Source organism: Macrotis lagotis, chromosome 2 (genome assembly GCF_037893015.1).
Source record: "Macrotis lagotis isolate mMagLag1 chromosome 2, bilby.v1.9.chrom.fasta, whole genome shotgun sequence".
Lineage (NCBI taxonomy): Eukaryota > Metazoa > Chordata > Mammalia > Peramelemorphia > Peramelidae > Macrotis > Macrotis lagotis.
The window spans coordinates 335959006-335977595 of NC_133659.1; the positions used below are offsets into that span (position 1 = coordinate 335959006).

Sequence of the window (18590 nt, forward strand, 5' to 3'; positions counted from 1 at the left end):
ATTTTTTAAAACCTTTTTTTATTGTTAAAGACAATGAAGGCCCTCCTGGTGGGGCATAGAATGACACCAGCCCCTGCCTGGGTCACTCGGCCTGTGCTGTGGCTGTGCCTTTGTCTGAGTCCATTCATCCATCCGTGCTTACCTGCATTCTGAAGAAGGATGGGGACCCTGGATTGGAAGGGGTACCAGGGAGGGGGTGGCAGAGAGGATGGGCAGAGTCTGGGATCTCCTAAAATCTACATGCACAGCAGGGCTCCTCAGCAGTCAGTTTTTTTGTTTTTTGTTTTTTTTTTAGCGTCAGTTTTAATGATCGAATCCTGGATTTTATCCTGTGTGTCTGCCCTTAGCCTGCCATTTTGGGGGGCCCTGGTCCAGTCACTTAACTCAGTTTCCTCCCCTGTACAAGGATCCTCAGACCAGGATTCTGGGATAGGTGAATATGACTTTGCATGTTCAAAGGACCGTCCCATGGAAAAAGCAGCCAGTGTGTGCTCTGGAGCCTGAAGAAGGGTAGAGGCAGGCCAGAAGGGGCTGGGTCTCCTCCCATTACAATCCTGATTAGAACAGTTTGACTAAGGTGGACCAGGCTGTCTCCAGTGGTAGTGAGCTCCCCGTCACATGAAGGGTATCAGTGTATATTCCGTCCCACTGAAGTGTCACAGCTTGTTTCATTCACTTTCAATTTTTAGAGTTTGTTCTTACTTTCAGGACCCAGAACTGTCATGGTTGGGCCTGTAGGGGATGGGCCGGCCCATCATTAACCAATTGTTCTTTGTGCTCTTCTCCCGGCAGTCTCTCATCACATTCGTGAACAAACACCTTAATAAATTGAACTTGGAGGTGACCGAGCTGGAGACACAGGTAAGATTGGCTGCTCTGGCAGGCTTCCTGAGGTCTTGGGGGGCGGCAACTTGGGACAACAGAAGACATGGTCTGGGCCAGGGTGGGGGAGTCCAGAGGGATGGGTCAGACCAGCGGGAGTGGCAGGAACTCCGGGCTCGAGGCCTGGCCCTGCTGCCCACTGCCAGGGTGAGTGTCAATCGGCCTCAGGTCCTCTGGGAAGACCTGTAGGGAGGTCCTCGGTCTCTACAGAATGAAGGGTCAGCCCCGCCGATGTCCCCACAGACACGCAGCATCCTTCTTTCTATAGTACGTGCTAATAAACAAGCTTGTGGGCCGGCCGGTTTCAGATCAAGGTCCATCTTATCTACATTTTATAACATATTTAAGAGGGGCTCCTGGGCGGGAGTTGATAGAGAGCCGACTTTGAAGCCCAGGACCCTTGACCTTAACTTCAGGGTAGTCTAAGCAGCTTCCTGAGAGGATCCTTTGGAAAGGGGTGCTCCTTAGTGTGGGTGAAGGGTGTTTTCTCATGGCTCTGGCCCCTAAAATCCTTCCCAAAATCGAAGCCAAGGCCGTATAATAACAGGGTCTCCCTCTGTCCTTTTGGCCCAAAGGAAGCCCAAGGGGGGGGGTTCTCTTTCCAAGCCTTCTTCAGGCACATGAAGATGGGCCATCCATTCTCTGGCCTCAGTGGGATTGCTGGCTTCCTCAGTTCATGGCTGCGATGTGTTTGGTAAAGATGATCCCGTTCACCTCCCCATGATCGGGGCTGTTGCTGGGCCTCGGCAGGCACCTCCCTTTCCAATAACAAGGGGTCCGGACAGCTTAATACTGATCCAGTGGGAAATAACCTCCCTTGTTTCCTCTTCAAATGAAGGGAAAGAATTTGCCAGGGAAGATGCTGGTGGTTCCTTCCAGAATGAGGAGAATTGGTCAAAAGGGTTGATGACCTCTTGGGTTCCAAATCCAGTGATTATGGGACAGGTTTGAATCCTGTCTCTGCTGTCTTTGAGGCCTTGGTCAAAGTCACAGCCATCATCCTTCACCTCAGTTTACCCATCTGTAAAATGGAGCCCTTGGGGATCCACCAGGGGTTAGCCTTGGGGGAGCCTTGGCACCTCAATCCATTTCCCAGGAAAGGAAGGCTAGCCCCAAGGGCCCTCAGGGTTTGTGGATGGGATGAACTGAAACTGGCCTTGTTTGCATGGATGACTTCCGGAGACAGATGTATAGGTTGGGGGTCTCTGCATTAGCAAGGCTGCCCCAGCCAGGGTTGTGATTGCATGAAGCCCTGGGGGGGGGGGGCGTGGAGACTGTGAAGAGCATGGGGAATGGTCCCCAAGGGGCATGGGGAAGAGAGGGACACCTGGCCCTCTTCCAGGCCTGAGCAGGGCCAGTGAAGAAAGCGCCCACTGAAGACACTGGAGAGACTTGTGGAGGACTCGGGAAGCCCTGCCTCTTACGTAGTAACTGGGAATTCTGGGCAAGTTACTTACTCTTGGAACCCTGAGTGGTGCCAGGCGGGTGCCAGGCAAGGCCCAGTCCTTGCTAATTTAATGCCCACATTTAAAATATTTAATTTCCATGGAACTGATATCCATAATTTCTGCCCTCTTGGGGGTCTCCTTTATCTAATGAAATGCTTGGGTTTGGGGCAGTTTGGTGGCACAGTAGATAGAATACCAGCCCTGGAGACAGGAGGACCTGAGTTCAAATCTGAATTCAGAATCTTAAGACTTAGTAGTGTGACCTTGGGCAAGCCATTTACCTCACTGCCTTGCAACCCCCCCCCCCCCCAAAAAAAAGAGAAAGAAATGTTTGGGATCATGAGATTTTAGACAGCCCTTGAAGAGTGGGGGCTAGGGGCTTGGAATACTGCATGCCCTGCTAGGCTTTTCCTAGTATGCTGGTTGGACTTTCCCCCTCCTTTTTTCTTCTTTGCTATAAGGTTTGCTCTCTAAGAGGAGCGTGGGGGAAAACAAACGTTTTAAAATTTGATTTTCAAATCAGAAACATTGGTTTGCTGCTGATTAATAAGTTCATAATCCAGGAGCAACCAAAGAAAGCAAATTAGATTGGGAACCCAGGAGACGCGGGCTTAAAGGCCTGGCTCAGATTCACCAGAAGCTCACTGAGTCTCATCTTCCTCCTCAGTTACAAAAGAGGAAAGGAAAGAAAAGAGAGGGTGGTGCCTTGCTCTGACTTGCCCAGAGTCCCAGAACCAGGGTCCAGCAGGGGCAGGAGCCAGCCCCGGCTCTCTGCCTCATCTACAGGTTGTGGTTGGGGTCTAGTCTCCCCAAAGTCTGTCTTCAGGCTGTTTGTGGGCTCAGGCACAGTTAATTCCCTTGTAGCGGGTTGGGAAGGGCCCTTGAAGGGGGAGCTGGTTAATATTAGTTCTGCCTGTGATCACATGTCCCCCCCCCCCCCAGTTCTGGCTGAATCTGCCAGGACTTAATTAAATGCTGAGGAAGCCCCCCCACCCCCGATTCATAAAGGGGAGTCTGGTGCTTATTAAAATCCTTCTGCCGAGGTGCCAGTCACCCTCAGTAAATTAAGGTGTGGAGGGGGCTGGGGGCCGGGGGCTTAGGAGACACTGGAAGGGATCTCCAGGGTGCTGGCCTCTTGTGTGCAGATGAGGAAACTGAGGCTTGGGGAGAAAGGACAGTCAGTGACAGTGAAAACAAAGGGAGCCCTGGAGCTGGAGGTCGGGGTCGGTGAGTCCAGTCTCCTCATTGTACAGGGGAGAGTGGAGAGGAGAGAGCTGGGCTGGTCCCTTGGACTCTCATGCCCACACAAATGGACTTCAGCCTCCGTTCTTCCTTCCTCCACACATTCCAGTGACTCCTTCTTGTCCCCAAGAACAAAGTTAACATTCACAGCCTGCCCCTCGCACCTTACCGGGTTCTGAGGCCTCCCCCTTCCATCCAGTGGCGCAGGCCTGTCCATCCTCTGGCCATCACTAACTCCACCCTTCTCTGGCCATCCCTCTGACTGGGAACCCCCCCCCCCCCACCCCGGCTTGCTGTGAGATCCACCCCAAACCTCAGCTTCTTCAGGAAGCCTTCCCTGACCTTTCCTCATTCCAGCACCTTCTTCCCTCCATTAATTATTTCCGACTTATTATACATTGAGCTACTTTGAATATATGTTATATGTTGGCTTCCCCATTAGGTTAGAAGCTCCTTATCACAGGGATTGTGTTTTGCCTTTCTTAGCAACATGCCTGTCCCCTAACAAGTGTTCGGTGAAGAGCTATTGATTGTCTAAGAGAGCTGCCGGCCTGCATTGGTTGACGGTCTTCATTCCCTTGGGAGTCCCCTCAGTATTTGTCGACTGATTGATTAATTGTTGTCACTTCAAAGGTGGCAATGCACCATAGTTATATATATGATAACACACACACATCTAGGGGTGTGTGTGTGTGTGTGTGTGTGTGTGTGTGTGTGTGTGTGTGTGTGTCTATAATAACGTTCATATTTGGTTCTTTGTTCTCAAAGAAAACCATGCCTTAAGGGAGGTGATGTCATGACAAGTAATTGGACTGGACTGGACTTTTCCCTCTGGAGTCCTCTGGGTCCAGTGGCAGCTATGAATCAGTCTGACTGGAGATGGCCCTGGATGGGAGGCCTGGCACCTGGAATGTCTAGAAAACGTAGGGTCTCTTTCCTTCTCTTCTGCCCATTGACTGTGGGACCTTCTCTGAGGCTTTTCCTTTTTCTGGACCTCCTCTGTTTTAATTGTAAAAGGAGGAAGTCTCCAATAGAAGGTCTGAAACCAAACTTGAACTCAGGTCCTCCTGACTCCAGGGCTGGTGCTCTATCCACTCCATCATCCAGCTTCCCTTTAGATAGATATAAAAATATAAATGTGCTTCATTTCATTTTCCTAACAATCCTGGGAGTTAGGTATATTATCCCTGTTTTACAGATGCAGAAACTGAGGCAGACATAGGGCTAAGTGACTTGCCCAGGGTCATACTAGTAAATATCTGAGGTGGGATTCACATGTGGGTCCTCTGGACTCCAGGCCCTGTGTTTTATCCACTGAGCTGCCCTCTGTTCTGAATATTAATCATAAAAAGAATAGACAAAAAGTTTGTATGGAAAATTATGTATTCCTGTTCTGAAGTTTGTTTTCAGAGTCTCCCTTCCTTCTTCCTCCTCCTGAGCTGCCACTCCAGGATGGGCCAGTCCATCCCCTCCTCTCCATGGGACCCCATTATTGCTCCCATCTGTTTTCTGTTCACTCCTTTCCACTTTCTGAGGTTCCTGGCATCTTCCTCATGGGTATCTCTGCTTATCTTCATGTCCTCCCATCATCCTGGTATTTTCCAGGACCCCCTTGTTCTTCCCCTGGTCCATACATTATCCTTTCAAAATGATACCTGGAATGTCTAGAAAATATTGGAGTCTCTTTCCTTCTCCTCTGCCCATTGACTGTGGGACCTTCTCTGAGGTTCTTCTCTTTTCTGGACCTCCTATATTTTAATTGTAAAAGAGGATGTATCCAATAGAAGGCATCTGGTTAGTGTCTTCCTTTGACAGAGGAGGAAACTGAGGCACAAAGGAGGAAAGGGCCTTTCCTAAAGTCACACATAAGTGACAGAGCCAGGATGGTGGAAGGGACCTTAGTCATTTGGTCCATACCTTTCAGTTTATAGAAGAGGAAACTGAGGCTCATGGAGATTAAGTGATTTTGCCAAGGCCACCAAGATAGGAAGTGAAAGAGCTGGGATCATCATCAGATCATAGACCTTGACCTGGGAGGGAGGCTCCCACCCCTTTTTTTTTACAAACAAGGACACTGAGGTTCACATTTTGTCTAAAGTTGTGACTACAAGGTGGCAGGATGATCTCATAGTGTCATGGCTCTCCTGGAGCTGGGAAGGGCCTAAAGCCCAGGGATTTTAAATGACTTACCCGAGGTCACCTAGGAAATAAGGATCAGAGGAGGAATTTGAACCCAGTTTGGGGGGGGCGGGGTGGGACACAGTGCTTCCGATACCCTCTGGTTTTTGTGTGGTTCCTTGACCTTTGTTTGCCTTGGTTTCTCCCTCTGTGGGAAGGGGCAATGATCCCTTCCAGAACTCAGTGGACAATGATTATAGATTGGGGAAGGGAGTAACTGTACCTTGAGGTCTGGGGGACACAAAGAATCTTTCATAATTATTCTTATGGATTGAAAAATGGGAGCCCAAGGATATCTATTCCCTCTTTTGGACCTAGAGAAGGTCGCTCTCTGGTCCTGGCAGAAGGAGCATGGCACAGGGGCAGGCACTCTAGACTTGACCGTGACTTTTCTCTATTGAGTGAGAGAGAGGCAAGACCTGTCCAGGAACATCACTGATGCTGGTTTTCTTCAGTTTGCAGATGGTGTCTACCTGGTTTTACTCATGGGCCTGCTGGAAGGGTACTTTGTTCCTCTCCATAACTTCCATTTAACTCCAGAGAATTTTGACCAGAAGGTAGGTACCCACTAATGAGTAGGTCTGGGTGTCAGGGCTGTGGGCTTTGGTGATAGTTTGGGGAAGACCCCCAGGAAGATGCTGTCATTATTTTATGGTTATGCCCCTGAAGCTTCCAGGTGTGTGTTAACTGTTAGTCTTTGGTCATTGAAAACGTCACTCTTGACCCTTCCAAAGCTCATCTGAAAGGCATCCATCACCATGATGATTTGGGAATAGGCAGAGAAGGTGCCCGTGCTCATAGCCAGAGACAAACATATAGGTGATGCATTGGTCTTGGCCATCTCACGGCTCCTGTCTGGCTGCCCCGAGCTTCCCGGCTGCTGAGGCTAACTGAGGACATCTGCAGCACGTCCAACCCAGCAAGGGTGGTGGGGAGCCAACAGAGTCTGGGAAGGGGCCCCTGCCAGACTCAGGGAAGACTGGGAGCTCCTATCCACTCTGCTTCTCATGACTCCTCTACATTGGAAGCAAATGTGTTTGCTTGTATGCTCTTGTTATTTCTCTGCTTCCGTGGGGCAAGTGCTAGCGGCGTTGTTTGGGAGAAAAGATTGTTTTAAGTGAAACTGTTACAAAAACATATGTGAAGAGGGACTGAGATGCTCGTCAGTAAACAGAACCCTAAATTTAACTCTATTTTTAACTAAATTTAACAAACAGTCGATGAGGATCTGTGTCATAGTTCAGATACTTGGGAACAGAGTTGAAAGGTCATCTAGTCCCTGCCCTCAGGGAGCTTACAGTCAAAGGGCAGCAGGTGAGCTTGGGAAGAATGATTTCATTAGACCCCAAATCTCAGAGCATGGCCCAGAACTCCTGCGAAATTGAAGTGATTTGTCCAAGGTCATATGGGCAGTGTGTACTAGAGACATTTTTTTTTTTTGCAAGGCAATGGGGTTAAGTGGCTTGCCCAAGGCCACACAGCTAGGTCATTATTGAGTGTCTGAGATCGAATTTGAACCCAGGTCCTCCTGACTCCAAGGCCAGTGCTTTATCCACTATGCCACCTAGCTGTCCCTAGAGACATCTTTAAAAAAAATCATCATTTTTAGCTTCTTCCCATTCCCCAACTCAGAAAGCCAGAAAAACAAAACCTGTTACAAACTTTTGTAATCAAGCAAAACGAATTCCTGCATTGACTGTGTCTCCCTCGCTTCCTCTGTCATCTCTTGGGGGTGTCGTGTCTGCCCAGAGGCATCTTGAACCCATGACTTCCAAGGAGGCCTAGAGGCCTGTCCTCTCTCCCCACCCTGCCAAACTGCCTCCTACAAAATTTATCAGAGAATAATAGTAGCATTTCCAAAGTTCTTTAAGGTTTTCAGAGGTATTTACAAATGTCATCTCATTTGACATAACCCTGGAAGGGGCGGTGCCTATTATTAGCTGCATATTATAGATGAGGAAACTGAGGCTGAAAAAAGTTCAGGGTCTCACAGTTTATAAGTATCCTCAGGCAAAATCTGAATCTTTGTCTCTAGCACTTTCTCCACTGTGCCATTGTGGTCCCTCCAAGTATAATGAATCTAAGTGGGACAATACAGCAGGTAGAATAGGATGAGGCAGACCCAGGCAGAAGGTTCCAGGAATATTTGAATTCTTCCAGTAGGAGGTGGGTGAAAGGGAGGCTGATCAGGAAAGGTGAAAATCAGAGAGTCAGAAGATATGAATTAGAGGACTGATCTGATTTTTAATGTTTTCATTGGCGTAGGGAATTCCAAGTGAGGAATGTCCCTTAACCAATGCAGGGTGGCACTTTTTCTCAGTCAATAAATGTTTCTGAAGTTCCCAGGCCCTGTGCCAAGCCCTGAGAATACCAAGGATACAAAGAAAGAGCCACATTATCAAGGAGATTACAATTGGATGGGAGAGACACATGCAAACAAATATAGACAAAGTAAGCTATGATAAATAGGAAATAATTAATGGCAAGAAGACACTAAAATGAGCATTCAGAGAGACCCAGTCTAAAACTCAGTTGGTTCTCTGTTAGTCAAACACAGAAATCAGGGGCAAAAGCCATTAGAGAATTCTGGGGAGAACTGAAGTGTCTTTGTAGCAAATGTTAGGTAGGTGGAGGCACCAGACTAATACTTCTCTCTCTTTGAGAGGTGGGTGCTACTTTTTTAACCTCATTTTATAGATGAGGAAGCTGATTGTCCACAGATTGTCACCTCCCCAAATAGGGAACAAAGACTGGAATCATACCCAGGACCTTGGGCTGCATCTCACTGATTCTAATAAATGCCCCCAGAATAACAGCCCACCAATTCATTTAGGACCCAATGACGTTGATTATCTGGAAGAGAGGGCTTAGAACATCTTCTCTAATGTGTTGTTTCCCATTTTTAGAAATCCCAGAACCACCAGAATAAAAATCCTGGGGGATGGGATAGAGCTTTCTGGGTAACGAGAGAATCTTTGCATCTGGTTTGTTGCATTTGTCTTGTACCTACTGTGTACTCAGTAGTACTGCCTACTCAGCAGTGGCATACAAAGAAGAGTTTAAGCCAGGTGCCTGCCCTCAGGGAGCTCACAGTCTTTTTTTAATTAAAGATTTTATTTATTTTTAGTTTTATAATTCCCCCCCATCTTACTTCACCCCCCCCCCCCCACAGAAAGCAATTTATCAGTCTTTACATTGTTTCCATGATATACATTGATCCGAATTGGAGCTTTCAGTCTTCATGAGGAAGCCACCAAGAAAAGAACTGAGTACACACAAGACAGTATTGGAAAGGAGGAGTCTCAGGGTGGGGGAATGAGGAAGTGCCAATTGTAGGAGAAACTAAGAAAGACTGAATCTTTAGGGGAACCAGAGGATGAAGAGAGGAGAAGAGCAGTCCAAGTGTGGAGAAAGGTCCAGAGACAGAGGGTCATGGAAAAACATTGAGCGGGGTGGGGGTGGAGGAACCCATGCCACTAAAAAGTCTGGGAGGGTGGGAAGGGGTTAGGTTTGGAAGGGTTTTCAGTGATGAACAGGATTTTATATAGGGAGCCATTGGGCTTGATTGATTGGGGATGGGGCAATAGTCAGACATGCAAGAGGATAGCCTTGAATGGGGAGAGACTCGGGGCAAGGTGGGCCAGCCAGAGGTGAGAGGGGTCTACACAAGGTCTGCACAAGAAGATAGCTAGATGAAAGGGCCTATAGATGAAGAAATGATAAGGGATTGATGAAGCTTTTTACAAACCTCAGAATGGGCTATAAACTCTAGCTATGATTATTAAGTAACTTGCCCAAGGTCTCCTGGCAATGAGGCAGTCTAGAGTAGGGTCCCATCTCCTAGCCAAATGTTCTTTTTTGTAGTTTGACAGATGGTGTCCCTGAAGGGAGACTCAGACTCTGCTGGGACTGCACCCAATTCTCCTGACACACGGTGTCCTTTCCCAACTTACCTCAACTGAAGGGCAAAGAGTAACTTTAAGCCATATAGAACTTTGTAAGAATAAATCATTTTACAAGAAAAAAACAAAATCAAAGTGAGATAACCATTGGCCTTTCCTTGGGGATGAATTTCCTGAAATGAAAATGAAGATGGCAGTTTGTCCTCAGTCATTGAATGTGATTCTCTCTTCTTGGGGAGAATAAAGAGGAGGCATGGGATTTGATTCAGTCTGCCCAAGTTTTATGAAATGCCTACTGTATGCACTTCATGCAACACCTGGTGATCAGTAGATGCTTAATGAATGTTGATTGTTTGCTTGCCTGCTAGGTGCTGGGAATGTGACAACAAAAATTGAACTGGTCCCTCTCTCAGGAAGCTTACATTCTATTTCTGACCCATGTCCTCCAGAGGTAATGGTTGCTCTTTGGTGTTGATGACCAACTCTTTTCTCTTTTTGGGGGCAGGTCCACAATGTCTCATTTGCCTTTGAGCTCATGCAAGATGGAGGACTCAAGAAACCAAAGGCTCGCCCAGAAGGTATGAGATTCCGTTTACAGATTTAAAAAACAAATCATTGATTTCTCTTGTTTTCATTCCCTTCCATTTCTTCTTTTTTTTTTTCAGGGTTTTTTTTTTTGCAAGGCAATGGGGTTAAGTGACTTGCCCAAGGCCACACAGCTAGGTAATTAGTAAGTGTCTGAGGCTGGATTTGAACTCAGGTACTCCTGACTCCAGGGCTGGTGCTCTATCCATTGTGCCACCTAGCCACCCCTATCCCCTTCCATTTCTAAATATATCCCTCTCCCCCCACAATTCATATCTTTTATTTTTGATTTATTCATATCTTTTTTTAAAAAAACCATCAACAAAATACCCTTCAGCAAAGTTACTTTAGTTTGAGTCTCCAAGTTAGAGGGTATATGCAGTATTTTGGACCCATAGCCCCCCATTTTTGCAAAAATAGAAGGGAGATGCTTTCCTTCACCTCCTTGGGACCCAGTCCAGGTTAATCATGATAATTCCATGATGAAGAGCAGCACCTAGGAGTGCTACCTCGCTTATGGAGAGGTGAAGTGACTTGCCCAGAGGTAGGATGGGTCAGAGATAGAACTTAAATCCATCCTTTCTCCCCTTGATAGCATGAATGGTAGCATTCCTTGCCTTGGAGGGTAACATGGTTGGCTTGTCTCCTGGGGTTTTCAAAGGGAAATTATTAGAGAAGCTTTTGGGATCCTGGGAGAGGAGAAAATTCTCATTCATCTATGGAATGGGCTTTAGACTTTGTTCTGAAAGGGATCTGCGAGGTCATAGAATCCAGTGTCCAGATTCTGAAACTGAGGACCAAAGTGGGGACAGGAGAGAGAACCTTAGAGGTCATCTCATTGAACCACCTCACTTTACAGTTGAGTAAACTGAGGACTAGTGCATGTAGTAAGCACAAGAACCAGGATTGTAAGATAAAAGAATTATGGGTCTAGAACTAGAGGAAACTAAGAGGCCACTGATCATCCCTCCTACAGTTTATAGATGAGGGAATTTGAGTTACCAAGCACGTATAGTGTGCTAAGCTATGGGGAATATAGATAAAGGCAAAAAAGAAAGTCCCTACCATCAGGGAACTTATATTCTAATGTGGGAAGACAGCCCAGAAAAAGACATATGGGGGCATATTGGGAAAAGTGGGGAAAGTCAGCAGACGAGCAAAGGGATGAGCAGGGGTAATGGGGGCTGGCCTGGGCCCATCCCCCAAACTGAGGAGCTCTCCAGTAGGAAGAGGGGCCAGTACGGCTATAGGAATCTGTCCTGGTGGGAAGGCTTCAGGGCCATGGAAGAAAATCCAGGAGCCTCCAGAGCCAGGGACAGATTATGAATCAGAGTATTATCTGTCTGATTATCTCCACCCCCAGTGATTTCCAATGATGGGTCCCCCCATCATGTTACAGTTGAGGAAAAGGAGGCCCTGAGAAATGAAGGGACTTGGTGGTACAGTGGATAAAGCACCAGCCCTGGAGTCAGGAGGACCTGAGTTCCAATGTGGCCTTAGACACTTAATAATGACCTAGCTGTATGGCCTTGGGCAAGTCACTTAACCCCACTGCCTTGCCAAAACCAAAAAAGAAAAAAAGAAATCAAGGGAGTTGTTCAAGCTCATGCTGACTTAAAATAAGGGTCAGAACCCCAATGATTGGGTTGATCTTATCTTCTCTTGGCCCTGAAATTGGGCTGTATGTCACTGGAGGGGAGAGCACCAGACTCTCCAGCCCTCTGGCTCCACCCAGAGCCCTGCACAGTGTCCTCTTCTGAGTCTTTGGATGTTAAACAAGCCAGGGCATACGGAGGCCAGGCTGAGATGGACTTGGGGAGTGGGCACACCCTGGTTAAGAGGCAGCTGGTGCTCAGAAATAGCCAGTGAGAAGCTTGGCCACTTTCCAAGTAGCTCAGGTTTCGTTATTTGGGGATTTCTGAACCTTGGTGATACCAGTTCATTTGGACAGCCACCTGTGCCGTCCCGTGACAGAAGGCAGCTGTGATACCCGGAAGACTTCATACTTGTGGAGGAGAGAATTTAATTTAGTTACGGGGTGGGGTAGTGCCTAAGCGGGGTGAGGTTCAGGGACTCCAAGGTGGATCCCTCTTTGGGCCCCCCGTTGTAGAGTCTTCCTTCAGTCAGAACTGCCTGGTTTGGGGGTTGCCTCTGGACCGGGTCACTCTCCTGAGTATCACAGCCAGATCACAAGGCCAAGCTCACAGCGACCCATCTGACTCCCAGCTAAGGGACTGTGAGGTACAGTGCCCAAGCTGTTGAGGCAAGGGGCCTGGGTTCCAATCCTACCCCCGATGATTACTCCATCTGGGTCCTCTGACAAATCACTCACTTCTCCTCCATGAATGCATGAGAGGGTCCAACAAGATGGCATTCCAAGGTCCCTTCTATCACTAGTTCTTGGGCAAGTGCCTCCCTCTGCCTCAGTTTCCTTCCCTGAAAATGAAAGGTTTGGACCAAATGACATCCCAGGGTCCTTCTACCTTTAGATCTGTGAAGGTTTTTAGGGGCTTACTCTTATCTTTAGGGGGCAAGTCTGAAGTCTGTAGCTCAACTAGGGTCTAGCTCTCATTTCCTCACCTGTCATCTTATATGATCTCACAGGGTTGGAATGAGGAAAACAGTCATTAAGTATCAGATAATTAATAACTAACAAAATATAAAACTTTATTACATAAATGCCGTTTGTTTTAGAAGGCTCTTTATGCACATCCTCTGGAGTGGAAGCTGCTTGAAGGCAGGGGCTGGTCTCTCTGTCTCTCTAGTGCCTGGCACCTGGGGGGTGCTTAGTCCTTCCACACCTGAGTTATTTATGGGTGATGATGGAAGCTTTTGGAGGGTGAGAACTGTTTCCTATTTATCTTTATATCCCTGTCCTCCTCCCAGTCCCCATACCTAGTACACAGAGGGTGCTTGATAAACACTTCTTGTTGGGTTATCCCACAGCCAATAAGTGGTGGGGATGATTCCCCCAGTGAAGTGACTTAACTAAGGTCATACAGCTAATGAGTGGCCAGGGTAGGTTCTGCCCCCAGGAATTCCCAACCCAGACTCCTTTTGGCATGGTAGGGGGTAAGGACTTTTTTGAAGCATTTCTGGTGGTTGAATTAGCAAACTCCAACCCATCCTGATCACAGTTGAGGGGGAGGGAAGGAACCATGGTTCTCCCCCTCCCCTATCCCCTCCCCCAGCCCTTCCCCGCTCCTGACTCCTTTCTGCTCCTGCCACTTTGCCTGCTTTCAAGTCCACTAACATGGGACCTTCCCAGGTGATGCCAGTCACCTCCTCTGATTGACTTGACTACACCTCTCCCCTCTGCTTGGAGGATGGGGTTCCAGGCTTCTCCCACTACCTTCTTTATGAATAGAGGGCAGAAAGCAGCTCTAGACTCATTCCCCTCAAACACCCCCATTGCAGGTAACCCTTGAGCTCTTGGCCTAGCTCTATGTGTGGCGTTCCCAACTGGAGAGGAAGCTCCGTGGAGAGAGGGACCTAAAAACAAAGCTCATTGTATCTGCCAGGGCTTAGTGCACAGGAGGCGGCTAATAAATGTTGATTGAATTGGGTGCTTACCTCAGTGCTCTTGAGGAGCATAGAAGTGGTTTCCTTCCGTTGGCAGGAGTCAGGAAGCTTTGGGGGGATTAGCATTTATTGGGGCCTATTACATGGGGTTCTTCCTTTTTTATATCCCCCAGAGGGCTAGGGAAGTGTCTTTGGTTGCTTTTCTTCTACTTACTTTGCCACTTGGGGCAAGTTTTTGCCTTCTATGGATGCAGAAATATTGGCTTGAAGTCTCTTCCATAATGTTCAGAGAGAAGGAAGATAGTGAGAAGCTGGGCCTGGAGTTGAGACAAGAGACAAGGGAAGAATTGGCCAAGTGAAGTCTAATGGCAAGCTCTTTGGTTCCTGCATTGGAGACTGTCAGAGCTGGGAGGGTCTTAGAATAGAGGATGGTAGAACCTAGAGGGGCCTTAGAACTGGGAGGGGTCATAGAACAGGTGATGTCAGAGCTGGGAGGGGCCTTAAAACTGGTGATGGTAGAACTTGGAAGGGCCTTAGAGCAGGGGATGTATGAGGTGGGAGGGGTCTTAGAACTGGTGATGTCAGAGCTGGGAGGGTCCATAGAACAGAGGATGGTAGAATTTAGAGGGGCCTTAGAACAGGGCACCACTACCATGGTGGCTTTCGAAGATGAAGCCCTTCACCTCTAATTACATCTAGCTTTGATTGGAGGGTGGGGTCCTAGGCTCCTGCCGCCACCTTGTGGATAGAGGACTGAATGGGGATGATCCCCCTGGGAGAGACTTTGAAACAAGACCAGAGCCGGAGGGGGGCTCCCTTTCAGATTGAGTTCAGCCATCTTTTCATTTGACAGAAGGGAGGTGATTTTTCCCAAGGACACGGGGATTTTTCATTGATAAGATAAATGTAAAAGAATTTTGTTCCAGAGACATTTCTCTGCCTGAGTTTTCTCTTTGCTCTTCTTTGGTGCCTGAGAAATCGGTTTTGTGACTTGCCATGCCTCACTTTCCCTTCCAGGCTATTTATTCCCTTACTCAGTGACCCCTAGAATGTACCTTCATCCACTTCCTCTTAGAATTCCCTAGCTTTTTTTTTTCTTAATTAACAATCAGTCGACCCCCTTCTCACTCCCATTGGAGGACCTTGTAAAAGAATGACCCTGATTGCCTGGCTGCTGGAGCCTATATTGACTTTTGCATTGTTGCCCTCAGTAGATGGTTAGTTCCATGAGAACAGGGCCTTTTGTGTTCTCCCCACCTTCTGCCTGAGAGTAGACTGAGCTCCCTCAGATGGGGGCCTTTCTCCTTCACCCCCAGGGTTTTGCACATCCTGCTTTTTAATTGACAGATTATTGTGTTTTTCCTGAATCAGGTGAGTCTGGTAATTGGCTGAGAGGCATTTCTGGGTTTTATTCACACAGGGTTGTGGGGGGGGTTGCTCCCTGGGGGTTGCTCCTTCCCCACCTTCTCTCACCTTCCCCCCATAAATAACAGCTTCTTTTCCTCCCTACAGATGTCGTCAACCTGGATCTCAAGTCTACCCTGAGAGTTTTATACAACCTCTTCACCAAGTACAAAAACATTGAGTGATCAGAAGCTGCGGAAATAGGCAATCCTTCCCCACCCCACCCCCCCAATCCCCCAGGTCGTCTCTCCTTTCTGTGCCTTAATTTACCTTCTTGCTGCTTTAGGATTTGCCTCCTCCTCTTTGGGGGTCTCCTTGGTGCTACGGAGCAAAGCCCACTGGACATGATGGTTCGGGGCCAGGGGTGGTCTCTGATACTGGATCTTCCCTCCTGCTTTGCTCTTGAGACAGATGACAAGCTCAAACTCTTCCCCTGGACTGTTCTGGAAGGAGCCACCAGGCACGGGAGGTCTGTTCAAATGTCCTTGTGCCCTGGCCTGGCTCTTTGACTGTTTCTTTGGGGCTGGAAGTTCCTTTAAAACCTGTACTTTGTAGTGAAAATGAGCTTTGCATTTTCTTTCTTTCCACCCTTTTCTTCCTTTCAAAGAAAATCTGAAACTATTCATACAAAACTCTTGATGCTTCCTTTCTCCTCATATGAATATTTGGCCACCCATTTTACATGATGTGAACCCCAATTCCCGAGTATAAAGTTTTTTGGGTTTTTTTTTTTTTAGATTTTTCAAGACATTAGGGCTAAGTGGCTTGCCCAAAGCCACACGGCTAGGTAATTATTAAGTGCCTGAGGTCAGATTTGAACCCAGGTACTCCTGACTCCAAGGCCGGTCCTCTATCCACTGCACCACCTAGCCGCCCAAGTATAAAGTTTCTACAAGAAACCCTTTATTTATTCTTGATTTCATGTCTGATAACCCCATGTCAAAGGGACATGTGATAGATGAACTGCAGATCTCCCCAGCCTTGCTACTGTCTAGCTGCATCTCCCCGGGCCTCAGTTTCCCCTGCTGTCAATTAAAAAATGGGTGAAAGTAGTCCTTGGATCATCTGGTCCAGCTTTCTCATTTTGCAAACCAAAAAACAGACTCGGAGTTAAGATGATGGGATAGAGCTGGAAGAGACCCTCCTCCCCAATCCAGTCCCATCATTTTACAGATGGTGAACCTGGACCCTAGGAACATTTACTGATTTTTTTAGCATCACATTGATAATAAGAATCAGGGGTAGAATTTGAACCCAGTTCCCACTCTGGTGATCTTTGAGTCTGTGACTTTCTAAGCATCCTATTTGCAATTGCATCCAAAGCATTATTTTTTAACATGACTTTGTTTCCCCAAATCTCATTGGAAAGGGGAGGTCAAATGTTGTTTCTTCCTCTTGACCTCCTGGAGGCTGGGTTTTGACTTGACCCTGAGTTCCTATTGGTGGGAGGTAGAAGTGATGATGGTCAGAGTGGCCCAGCCCTTGGGCGGCATCTACCTGCTTTTGGCCCCTGCTTTACCAAACTGTAGCATTTACCTACTGGCCATGACTCTGGAGGGTTTTTGGTCCCTTCTCTGACTTATATTGTATCATCCTGGGGAAGTTCCCACCCTCCTAAAACTGTTTCTTTAATTGTGACATCAATAAGTCAACCAATGGGCATTTATTTATTAATCACCTACTGTGTACCAGACTCAGTTTTAGGGCTGGGCACAAAGATTTGGAGATAGTCTCAGCCCTCAGGGAGTTTACAGTCTGTTTTGCATGCCATTCAATTTATCAGGCATTTATTAGATGCCTGCTGTATACTAGCCACTGTTAAGTTTGGAGGATATAAAGCAGAAAGATAGTTCTGCCCTCAAAGAGGGCAGTCTGCTGGGCACCCACTCCATCACTGGCACCAGACTGGGGAAGATACAAAGACAAACAGAAACAGATCCTGCACTCCTATGGCCTTTCTGACTCCCTTCCTCTTCCTGAGGTGGTTGAAAAGCTAAGATGAGGATGGTCAGGAGATGGGGGAGCCTGTTGGCTAGAGCCCTGAATTTGGTGGTGGAGAGCCCGGGATCTGAAGCCTCTTGCTACCTATGTGAACTTGGGCAAATCCTTGCCCCAGTTTCCTCCTCTGTAAGATCAGGGGATTGGTGTCAGCAGCTCCAAGGCCCTGCCCCTTCTGTCCAAGTATGAGTTCCTTTGTGTCCTTGCTCAGCCCCAGGGAGAGAAGGCCGCCCTTCCATCCTCCAGAGCCAGTGCCGCTTTCTGGGGTGCCAGAGCTGACAGTCTCAGAAATGTTTTCCCTGCCCTTGTCGCATCATCTGGGCAGAACGGCAGGTGAAGCTGACAGTGTGTGACCCCTCTCTTAAGGGACACTGATATTCAGAGGCTGCAGCGATGGTCTGGTCGGGTCAGAGCATCCTGTTTCTTCTGCAGTGCTTGCCCAGAGCCTCCAAAACCAGGAGGGGGTCACATTGGCCTCCTCCAGTGAGGACTTGGAAGATAGGGACTCGAACTTTCCCCTGGTGCTGGCATCTGGCCTTCAATTGTGCAAAGAGGGCCTGGGGCAGCTGCCTGCAGTGTCCGAGCAGAACTGGGTGTTCAGTACATTGGAGTGGAAGGGATGTTTGGGACTGGCCCAAGGCCTTTTACAGGTGGGGAAAGAGGCTTGAGGCTATAGGGTCAAAGCATGACTGGGACTAAGCCGGGCTCCTAGTGTCCAGGTCCAGGGCTCTAAGGTCAATCAGAGGGTCTGGGAGAGGCCTTAGAACCGGAGAGGCCAGAACTACCTGAACAGAGCTGGGAGGAGCCTTAGAACAGGGAATGTCAGGCTTGGGAGGGGCCTCCTAGTTTGGCAAGCTACATGTCCCAACAAACCTATCTCAGTGACCTTAGATTTGTGATGGCCATAGAGAACTTTGGGTGCTCACTCACCTTAGAACTGACCTCAGAATGACAACGGGATGGGTGACTATGGCCCCAGCAAAAACAAAGCCACTCACTTCAAGATTCTGCTCTTTGTCTTTGCTTTTTAAAATTCTCTTTAAAGGAATGAGAACAATTGCACAACAGAATTTCTAGCTTTCAAATGGATAAGCATTTCCCTGGGAAGTCAAGACTGGGCTTTGCTCAGAACTTAGGGTGTAGCCCCCCCACCATGGTGTATTCCCCCTCCCTAGGCAACAGACTTCATGTTTTACCCCTAGAGCAATTAAGTTCTGATTAAATACTGAGCACCTAAATGCTGGTCCCAAGGTGGACTTCTTCATCTGCTTCTCACTGATGTTTCTCCCCCCACCCCCATTCCATACTTTATCTAATTTCTGTGAGTTGACTGGCACTGAACCCAAAAGTTGCTCCCTTGGAATAGCTAGGGGATTCCTCTTTCAGGTCTGAGTATTGTCTTAGTAACAAGAGGTTCTGTTTCTTCTGG

The 18590-nt window shown here is 47.8% G+C and overlaps 1 protein-coding gene across 2 annotated transcripts in view; it reads left to right on the forward strand.

Annotated features, from left to right (window-relative positions):
• The window catches only part of PARVB (parvin beta), a 91649-nt gene extending 75865 nt beyond the window's left edge, over positions 1-15784 (forward strand). For both annotated transcript variants that reach the window (XM_074227138.1, XM_074227139.1), the window contains exons 10-13: positions 793-861; positions 6206-6307; positions 10158-10230; positions 15272-15784. In XM_074227138.1, coding sequence (XP_074083239.1) covers positions 793-861; positions 6206-6307; positions 10158-10230; positions 15272-15348 — 321 coding nt within the window. In that variant the 3' untranslated portion in view covers positions 15349-15784. The remainder of the gene's footprint in view (positions 1-792; positions 862-6205; positions 6308-10157; positions 10231-15271) is intronic.
• Positions 15785-18590: the final 2806 nt, after the last annotated feature.